The sequence below is a fragment of the Carassius carassius genome, unplaced genomic scaffold (genome assembly GCF_963082965.1).
Source record: "Carassius carassius unplaced genomic scaffold, fCarCar2.1 SCAFFOLD_136, whole genome shotgun sequence".
NCBI classification, from domain to species: domain Eukaryota; kingdom Metazoa; phylum Chordata; class Actinopteri; order Cypriniformes; family Cyprinidae; genus Carassius; species Carassius carassius.
The window spans coordinates 37,544-48,259 of NW_026775002.1; the positions used below are offsets into that span (position 1 = coordinate 37,544).

At 42.2% G+C, this 10,716-nt stretch overlaps 1 protein-coding gene across 1 annotated transcript; it reads right to left on the minus strand.

Annotated features, from left to right (window-relative positions):
- Positions 1 to 2,133: 2,133 nt before the first annotated feature.
- On the minus strand, positions 2,134 to 7,013 carry LOC132134148 (beta-enolase-like). The gene is made up of 12 exons (XM_059546930.1): positions 6,936 to 7,013; positions 4,991 to 5,076; positions 4,763 to 4,858; positions 4,630 to 4,688; positions 4,300 to 4,369; positions 3,953 to 4,086; positions 3,652 to 3,874; positions 3,169 to 3,366; positions 2,848 to 3,049; positions 2,522 to 2,630; positions 2,372 to 2,430; positions 2,134 to 2,270 (listed from the first exon to the last, which is right to left on the minus strand). The coding sequence occupies exons 2-12, from the start codon at positions 5,073 to 5,075 to the stop codon at positions 2,204 to 2,206; spliced, it is 1,302 nt and encodes a 433-aa protein (XP_059402913.1). The 5' UTR covers position 5,076; positions 6,936 to 7,013; the 3' UTR covers positions 2,134 to 2,203.
- Positions 7,014 to 10,716: the final 3,703 nt, after the last annotated feature.

Consider the following 10,716-nt stretch of genomic DNA (forward strand, 5'->3'; position numbering starts at 1 on the left):
GAGGAGTAATGATAGAGGAGTGGAGAAGTGAGGATGGAGGAGTGATGATAGTGGAGTGGAGAAGTGATGATAGAGGAGTGATGATGGAGGAGTGATGATAGAGGAGTGATGATGGAGGAGTAATGATAGACGAGTGATGATGGAGGAGTAATGATAGAGGAGTGGAGAAGTGATGATGGAGGAGTGATGATAGAGGAGTGATGATAGAGGAGTGATGATGGAGGAGTAATGATAGAGGAGTGGAGAAGTGATGATGGAGGAGTGATGATAGTGGAGTGATGATAGAGAAGTGATGATAGAGGAGTGATGATGGAGGAGTGATGATAGAGGAGTGGGGAAGTGATGATGGAGGAGTGATGATAGAGGAGGAATGGAGAAGTGATGATGGAGGAGTGATGATAGAGGAGTGATGATGGAGGAGTGATGATAGAGGAGTGATGATGGAGGAGTGATGATAGAGGAGTGATGATAGAGGAGTGGGGAAGTGATGATGGAGGAGTGATGATGGAGGAGTGATGATAGAGGAGTGATGATGGAGGAGTAATGATAGAGGAGTGGGGAAGTGATGATGGAGGAGTGATGATAGAGGAGGAATGGAGAAGTGATGATGGAGGAGTGATGATAGAGGAGTGATGATGGAGGAGTGATGATAGAGGAGTGATGATGGAGGAGTAATGATAGAGGAGTGGGGAAGTGATGATGGAGGAGTGATGATAGAGGAGGAATGGAGAAGTGATGATGGAGGAGTGATGATGGAGGAGTGATGATTGAGGAGTGATGATGGAGGAGTGATGATAGAGGAGTGATGATGGAGGAGTGATGATGGAGGAGTAATGATAGAGGAGTGGAGAAGTGAGGATGGAGGAGTGATGATAGAGGAGTGGAGAAGTGATGATAGAGGAGTGATGATGGAGGAGTGATGATAGAGGAGTGATGATGGAGGAGTAATGATAGAGGAGTGATGATGGAGGAGTAATGATAGAGGAGTGGAGAAGTGATGATGGAGGAGTAATGATAGAGGAGTGGAGAAGTGATGATGGAGAAGTGATGATGGAGGAGTGAGAGTGTCTCTCTGTCTCTGATGCAAACATCACAGAGCAGCCGAAGCACCTGCCAACTTCCTGACCTCTGGACCCTACATCACACTCACACTAATATGACTCACACACAGTGACCCTGCACTGAAACGCTTTCAGCCTGATGAGCGTCGCCGAGCAACACACACACACTCACTCTCTCTCTCTCACACACACACACACACAAAACCCTGCATTCCTTCAGCTCTGACGACAGCAGCACTGTGTGTGTGTGTGTGATTATTAATAAGAGAGTTTAAAATGTTATTTACAATTATCATCACTGTCATTATTTGTAGATCAGTGTTTCACTGTAACATAAAAGTCACAATAAAACTGAAGCAGCAGCCCTCTTCTGTATTGTGATGTGAGTTTAGCGGTTTAATAAAACCAAGTAGGGTGGAGTTTGGTTTTGTGCATCAGTTGTTGATTGGACGTTGACATGTGGGCATGGCTCTCCAAAGTGTATGCAGATGAGTGTGAGCTGCAGGGGCGGAGCTTAAGATCCAACATTAATTCACAGGAGATTAATCACCACCAGCTCAAAACACACATTCATAGGATTAATAGTCATGGTCAATAGAAACCGATTGCTGCCATAATGGGGTTTAGTTAAACAATTTAATGAAAAAAAAAAAAGTACAATTTGTAAAGCAAAATAAAATAAAATTTACTTAAACGGATTTACTCGTTTTTCACAAAGTGCTAATAAGTTTCAGAACTACAAAGAATCCCTCAGTAACTTGCTGTATGAAACATGGAATTCTGAAGTGGACTGAAACAGTATTTTCTTGTAAAACACTAATAATCTTGGTTTTATTTCATAACTTTAAAATCATAGTGCATGCATACATTTTAACTGGTCTATAGATTTGAGTTCTATTTTTACTATTCTAGTATATCAAGTTCAACAAAAACTAGAAATGCTGGCTTGCCAACTGCTGAAATAAAGTTGACCTTTTAATTTTATTAAATATCAGTTCATTTAAATAAGTTACTTCTGTTTCAGTGATTTTACTGTACATAATGGAGGAATGAATAAAAGGCAAACACGTCACTTTCCATCGATTTATTTTTTTCTCATGTGAAAAAAAAAAAGAAAGGCAGATAAGAGCTGCAGTGCTGCTTCAGAGTTTGGGGTGGCGGAAGTCTTTGCCTGCGTACTTGGCCTTGTCTCCGAGCTCCTCCTCGATCCTGTGGAACACACACACACACACACACACACACACAGAGTGAGGGTTTGGCACACTCTGATTGGACAGCTGATTTGAATGGGGTATGATGTCACTGCTGACCTCATCAGCTGGTTGTACTTTGCCAAGCGCTCTGATCTGCAGGGGGCACCAGTCTTGATCTGATCACATCAGAACTCGGGTTAGCGTGACTTATTCTCATTGAACTGCATTAATTCTGAGCACAGATACAGCATGATGCATGATGGGTACCTGTCCTGTGCAGAGACCGACCACCAGGTCAGCGATGAAGGTGTCCTCTGTCTCCCCGGAGCGATGGCTGACCATCACACCCCAGCCGTTAGACTGAGCCAGCTTACAACTACACAGAGAGAGATCAGCGGTTTAATCCGAAGCACTTGGTTTCCCAGGAATTAAATCATAACGTTTTCATTCAAATATATTGCAAGTGTTAATGTTTCAAATCAAATGCAGATAAGTGAAAAATCGGACATCCTTTTGGGAAAGAAAGAAAGAAAAAAAAAAGGGGGGGGGGGTCCATAAAAAGAGCTGCAAGTCACTGCTTGAGTGGCACTCACGCCTGGATGGACTCGGTGACGGAGCCGATCTGGTTGACCTTCAGCAGCAGGCAGTTACAGGCCTTCTTCTCACAGGCCTGCTGGATGCGTTTGGGGTTGGTGACGGTCAGATCGTCTCCCACCACCTGGATGTCCACTGACCCCGTGAACTTGGTCCAGTTCTCCCAGTCGTCCTGATCGAACGGATCCTCGATGGACTGGACTGAGATCAGAACCAGAGGAGACGCACATGAACAGGTCTGATCCTGCACAAACCATCTGTGTGTGTGTCTGGACCACTCTTGATGAAGCGTGTGTGTGTGTGTGTGTGTGTGTGTGTACCAGGGTAGTTCTTGATGAAGCTCTTGTACAGGTCTCCCAGCTGGTCTCCAGTGATGTGGCGTTTGGGGTCGTCAGGTGATTTGAAGTCCAGGTCGTATTTGCCGCTCCTGAAGAACTCGGACGCAGCGACGTCCATGCCGATGATGATCTTGTCAGGATAGCCGGCCTTCGCGATGGCGGTCTTCAGCAGCTCCAGAGCTACAGATGGGCAGTCGGCAGCAAACAGGTTTAGATTTTGGGTTTTAATTTTAATGTTAAAGTTTTCTTGTTTTGTGTGTCATTAAGCATTATTTTAGTTTTTTTTTCTTCCCCCAGTAATTTTTTTTTTGTACCTGGCAAAGAGCTGGGGTGGGGGGGGGGGGGGGGGGGGTAATAAATAGCCCTATGAATTTAAGGCTTTCAGTTTAAGACATTTTGAAGGCCTTGATCGGAGCACAGATTAAGACTTGAGAGCTCAAATATCTATAGATCAAGTGTCTGTACCCTCGTTGTTCTCGAGGATGTTGGGTGCGAATCCGCCCTCGTCTCCCACGTTGGTGGCGTCTTGGCCGTATTTGGCCTTGATGACGTTCTTGAGGTTGTGGTAGACCTCGGCGCCGATCCTCATGGCCTCGTGGAAGGTCTTAGCTCCGACCGGCAGGATCATGAACTCCTGCATGGCCAGCTTGTTCCCAGCGTGAGAGCCGCCGTTGATGACGTTGAAGGCCTGCGTGAGAGAGACACGAGGTGAGTGAGGCATGAGAGAGAGGAGGAGCAGGTGAGGAGGAGGAGGAGGCACACGTACAGGAACCGGCAGGATCACGTCTTTGTTCCCGGCGAGGTCAGCGATGTGGCGGTACAGAGGAACACCCTTCTCAGCGGCGCCCGCCTTACACACAGCCAGACTCACACCCAGGATCGCATTCGCACCAAACTGAGCTGTGAGACGGGAAACACAGATACAATCCAGAAACACCGGTCCTTATTCCAAATCTGCAGAAAGGTTTCCTTTAACTGTTCATCTGTGGTCTTTATCAATAGGTTTCTACATTTGACATTCATCCAAAGCAACTCATGTTGAACTCCATATATAAACACTTATATTAGATCTCGACACTGCAAGCACCATGATCTACAGGGAGTTTCACGGACATTTGTTCTCGGTTCCATCGAGCTCCAGCATGAACTTGTCAATCTTCTCCTGATCGACGATGCTGAACTTCTGTTTACAGACACAATAAAGCCATCTAGCAGGGTTATGGGGGATTTCAATGGTTTAAGATCTTGCATATGGTAAAGACATTCAATTATTCAGTTAAAAACGTATTCGGTTGGAAGTATTTGGCAGGTTGTAAGTTATCGATGACAAAAATGTAATGCAAAAGTGATAAACCGATACTACGGAGTAATTCAGCTAGCATTTTTATTTAATAATCATTAATATTATATAAATAAGTCACTATGATGTGTACATGATCTCACCTTGTCAATCAGTTTGGGAGCGATATCCTTGTTCACATGGTCCACAGCCTTCTTGGTACCTTAAACACACACACACACATATTGATTTGTCTGTGTGTGTGAGTGTGTGTGTGTGTGTCTGTGTGTGATGTACCTTTGCCCAGGTAGCGGGTCTTGTCTCCGTCTCGGAGCTCCAGAGCCTCATGGACTCCGGTGGAAGCACCGCTGGGAACAGCTGCCCGGAAACGACCTGGAAACAAACAATCGATTACAGACTGAAGGAGGAACGTTTCCTCAAGACCACCTCTGAATAGTAGCTCAACAAAATAATGTTAGAAGGGTTTAAATTTGGAGTTTAGGAGTCACTCGGGCTGATTTGTACCTTTAGCGGTGTACAGATCCACCTCCACGGTGGGGTTTCCTCTGGAGTCGAGGATCTCACGAGCGTGAATCTTACTGATGGACATCCTGAGAGAGACCGAGACCATTCAGTCACAATCAAACTAACATCAGCCCTCATCACATTACTGGCAGTTTGGGATCACTTGACCAGGAGCAGTAGGAGCACAGCTTTTATTGGGTTCATTTTAGAAATCCAATATTCCTGATAGAGGTTTTAAGAAATCTCTACAACTTGCAAAGAAAATGAACAATCATGTATTTGAGCCAGACGTCCTCAATCAACTGGAGAAAAAAAAATGTGTATATATTTTTAGACATTAGCCAACTATTTTTTAATGAAAGTTTGGCAGTGAAACAGTGCGAGCAGATCTTGTGCACTCTGTGTTTTACGGTCTCACTCCTGTGTTCATTCAAGACTTTGGCTGGTAAAGAGATTAACATTTAACACCTGCTCTGCATTAAGGTCTCTTCCATTCATTCCCTATGACTGGAGCTCATGAAGAACCAGAAAGATTTAGGATTAAAGGAAAAAACCCATCTGGAAAAACCATAAAGTGCTCCACACACTTCAGCTGTCCGACGCCGATATAGTCTGAGGTTTCTCTATTAATAGAGCGGCTACAGCAGAGGACAGAAAAGACCTGGGGAGTGTGTGTGTGTGTGTGTGTGTGAACTTTACCAAGCCTTGCTGAACCCTGACCTTTGTGTTCAACTGACCTTTCCATGCGAGCAATGACACTGTACTCCATCGTAAGAACACACACACTATACAGAAGGCACTACACAGTACATTTGATTTCATTCCATTTAATTCATTTTCATCTGCTCGTCATGACGTAAATTCAATTGAAAGCAAATTAGTTTATATAATTTTTTTTTAAAAACACGAATTACTATGAATTCACGTTTTTGCAGCTCTGACGGATATAGAATGCAAAGTGGATCTTTATGGTTCAGAAACTTAACCAATTTAGTGACTTGTTTCGTCTACTGGTTATTGACACCGTTTTCCTAATGAATGTTGTTCAGTTGCTTTGACGCAATGTATTTTGTTTAAAGCGCTTTATAAATAAAGGTGACTTGACATTCAAGTTTCCATTTTTGAACATCAGGTATACTACCATTTAAGGCATTTATTCTCTTGCATGTTACAGACTTGCATCACAATTTCGTAACATTTTCAGCTTTTCTAGGAACACTGCCAGTCAATCACCGAACATCAGTCACCAATCACAGCACAGCATCATATAGCGCGCGCGGAGCGGCCCACCAACGTGCGGCTCGTGACCCTACAGTGACAACACTGCGCGTGCACGTTGACGCAACAATCAGTTATTAAATAACTCGCATTATGACGCAATAATAACTGACTGAGAGCGCGTGCGGACTTTAGCCCGGGCGAGTTAATAACTTACTTTATGATAACTATTAAGTGAATATTTGTTTTTTTTTTTACACAGCCACTTGAAATCCATCCATAAAACAAACACGCTGCTTATGGCTGCTATAAAAATCGTGTCTATAAGTTTAACCTTATATGGTTTCTGATCAAAACGGTGATTAAGATTTCACTGAATATTCGGCGATGTTGCACCGGGACCGTGAAGGTCATTCGGTTCACTTAAGAACGTTTGAGCGTCGAAAGTCTCAAATCTGTTCCGATTTCACATATTAAACCCCACAGTCCTGGCTGGAGGTTCTGCAGATCCCGGATCAGAAGACGCGTTCGGAAGCGTTCGGCAGCGCTCGCGAGTTCCGGCAGCAGAGCTGATCTCGGATCAGCCGCTCCAATCAGGAAGCAGCAGTTACGCAGTATACTTCAACTCGCTCCAGCAGAGCTAAATACCGTCAAAGAAAGTGCCAGCAACACTGAAAAGTGAAGAACACAGATTTGCAGTCAAATGCTTGCGGGTTTGCGTTATTACCTGCGGGAGAGTTGGGTCGGCGTCTATCTCGGCGTTTGACAAGGGCGTGCGTGCGCGCTCCGATTTCAGCGAAGCAATTTATAGACGATCTCTAAACAACGTCCCCATATATGGGAAGCGCGTTAGGGAGCATCTACAAACTCCACACATGTAGATCGTTTCACGACACGCCCACATCTCCGATGTTTTATATTGCAACAAAGTAATCAAATGTAAATGCCATCATAACTAGTCACTAGACTGTCTTTATAAACAGGATGGAACCAGAGAACACACACACATCAGACTGAAGGCGTTATAAATAAAGCAGCTAATGCAGTGCAGAGCCAGTGTTTGACATTCCAGCAGATCCATCTTAGTATTTTGAAGTTAAGAATCACTGACTTTAGATATGTTTGGACTGGATCGCTAACATACTGCTTAATGCATACTGAAGAGTGTATACTTTAAGTGTTTGTTATTTGAATAATGTTAAATAGTATGCAGTTTGTAACTATAAATGCCAGATCTTTCTACTATACACTTAAAAAAAAAAAAAAAAACTATAATTATTAAGTGGCCTGGGTATTCAATGCATACTGAAAATGAGCAAATTAGTATATCACTGAAAGTCTCTTTTAACAAAAGGTCTGTTTAATTGTGACTTTTCCCTATGTTTTTACATAAATCGATTGATATTTTGTACTAGTATCTGCGGCTTTGTCCTAAATGATGTGATGCCTGACAGGCCCTGCATCTTCATGGAGGTCTGTTCCTCTCAGCAGAGGTTTGGAAACACTCAGACTGTCCCTCGTGGAGCTCTGGACCTGAATGAAAGGTCAGAGTTGAATTAAAGAGGGAAATGTGAGCGTGAGTTTGGGTTCGGACCTAAAGGGCACCTATGATGATCACACGCTGCTCTTTCCCTGTGTTTCTCCCTCTCTACCCTTCAACACCAGGCTAAAATTAGTTCCACTATCATGAGAGACACTTGTGTTGTCTCGGAGCAGAATGACATCCATAGATTCACTCAGTGTATGGAGGTCCATTTGTGTCGACTGCTATGTACAAATACATTTGTCCTTGTCTTTTATTTGTGTCGAGCACGTTTCTGCTCTGAACGTTCTGCGACACTTTTCTGTATTCTAAAACATTTGATGCATTTATCCTTCTAACAAATTATGTTTTAAGAACGTTTCACTATAATGTTACCGTTACGTTATGAAAACATTATTGGGGCCCGAGCACCAATGGTGCGAGGACCCTCTCGTATCTGCTCCGTCTATTCTTCTTCTTCTTCTTCTTCTTCTTCTCCCAAATGAATCACATTTTTGAGGGCTTAAACATGCTCAAAAAGTCATGAAACTTTGCACACGCGTCAAACCTGGTGAAAATTTTCGTCTGAAATAGGATTCAGAAGAGGGTGTGGCAAAATGGCTCAACAGCGCCACCTATACTAAGAAAGTCAACAGCCTTCCGGCTATGTTTCATGTACATGCACGAAAATTGGCACACACATGTAACACACCAATACCTACAAAAAAGACTCTTGGAGCAAAATTCTAAACCCAACAGGAAATCAGTTATTTTAAATATTATGAGCAAATTTTTGTGCAAGTCATTTCCATGCGTTGTATTTTAACAAACTCCTCCTAGAGATTTATTCAGATCAACACCAAACTTGGTCAGTGTAATCTAAAGGCCTTTGCGATGTTAAATTGCGAAGATCTTGAGGTTTCGTTAAAGGGCGTGTCCATGGCGGCCTGACAAATTTCGATGTTTCACCATGAAAAATGAAGTTGCTGTAACTCAGACATACAATGTCCAATCTGCCCCAAACTTCACATGTTAGAGAAGACTTCTGCCCTTAACAGATCTACATGCCCATATTCAGTTATAGTCATAGCGCCACCTGCTGGCAACAGGAAGTGACATGTTTTACACTGCGACAAACTACCATAGTGAGAACTACGGGGGAGCTAGGGGGAGCTCGGCTCCCCTTAATAACACATGGGCTCCCCTGAAAACGAGAAATGTGAAATTTTGGGGGGTATGCGCCCCCCAATTATTAATTTTGCAAACATTGCGGAAACGTTTTTTTAACGATCTCTGAAACAAGTAGCAAGATTTAGAAGCGTTCAATGAAAGTTCAGAAAAAAACATCCCTTAACAATATACAGATGATATTGTCAGAACGTTCTGATAAGCACCTCTAACCATGTTTAAATGCATTATCTGCTGGTAATTCTGCACAAACTCAACGAAGCGCATGCAAAGCAGTCACAGTAAGAGGTTGAGCAGATTATTTGAATGAAATACTCAAATCTCTCAGCAAACAAACGAGATTCAGAACAGACTGAGCCGCTATGACACATCACTGCCACAAGACGGCGCTGCACAGTGTGTGTGTGTGTGTGTGTGTGTGTGTGTGTGTGTGCGATCTCTGTCACAGATCTCATGTCCGTGTCACTTGCAGAACTTCCTGTTTCCTCTCTGACAGCAGTGTTCATGTCTCTTTACACTGAGACACATGGATAAAAGCATCTGCTGAAAGAATAAATAAAATGAATGACTAAACTAATGCGAGTGTTTGTTGGATTGCATCAGTCATGTTTCATTAGGTTGTGTTTATATCAGTAAATTTGACACGTTTTCGGCTCACATAATCATTTCTGTTTTAAACCGTCCTGCTGAGAATTGCAGTCAGTGTTAATAGAAACTGATGAAATCAGATAAACACATTGTTACTTTAACTGTTGGCTCAGAATCGACGATCAGTAATCTTTCTGCTGGTGCTTTATGAATCTTTAAGCGTCCTGAAGAAGGTGCGTCTCGTTCACTCAAGTGTGCTGAAAATGCAAGCCTGTGATTGGCTGACACGCATCAGCCGCTGAATATTCTAATGAGCTCTTGATTGGAGCGCGGTGCGTGTTTAACCTTAACTAAAAAAAATGTAAAAAAAAATAAAACTATTTAATATGAAGCTTATAATGTAAAATATAAATATAAGATGAAAAATCTTTTCACAAAATTAGAAATGTACACTTGGCGGATAAATGATTTTTTTTTTTTTTACCTAGTTTGTCCTTTAAAAATTAAAAAAACAGAAATAACTAAAGAGTAAACAATTAAAAATTAAAGATAATTTAAAATATTAATAAAAACTACAATACAAATTAACAAAGACTAAAACTATTTTGAAAACCTAAATATATATATATTTTTTTATTACCAAAACACATACAATTACTTATTACTAATATATATGCCACTTCAGTGTTATTTTAGTATATATGTATATATACTAAAATAACACTGAAGTGTCATTTCTTTCTGACAAAAATCAAGCGAAGCGTGCAAGATTAATTGAAACTGATCTCGGTGACTCACTGGGTCAGTTTTGACATAACTTCAGTGATGATATTGAGAAGTTTTGTTCTAAAAGCACATCACGTCCCCATGAAGACACGGACAGGAGCTGCTCTGTACAAACTCATTCTCTCTTTATTTGGCATCGAACAGTCAGATTTCTGGGTTTTGTTCAGCAGGATTTCACACAGACAATCATACAAACAAATGCTAAAACCGTTTGACTGGACGCTCCGCCCCGTAAAAAACACAGAAGATGCTATAGAACCGTAAATCAATCAATTAGTGATAAAACCAATAAATGAGCTTGATATTAACTAGAGTTTGTGTTCCACTGCCTGACTGGAGAAGAAAAGGAGATCTCAAACTCCTGGAATGTTTAAACCGTGAAGAGGAGGATGAAGATGATGAAGATGAAGATGAGAGGCTTCTC

Bases quoted from the DNA above. Each gene is read 5' to 3' on its own strand.
- LOC132134148 (XM_059546930.1), bottom strand. From the start codon at position 5,075: ATGTCCATCAGTAAGATTCACGCTCGTGAGATCCTCGACTCCAGAGGA. The intron at 3,050-3,168 runs GTACACACACAC...TTCTGATCTCAG, and splicing joins CTTCATCAAGAACTACCCTG to TCCAGTCCATCGAGGATCCG. The intron at 2,271-2,371 runs GTCAGCAGTGAC...TGTGTTCCACAG, and splicing joins AAGTACAACCAGCTGATGAG to GATCGAGGAGGAGCTCGGAG.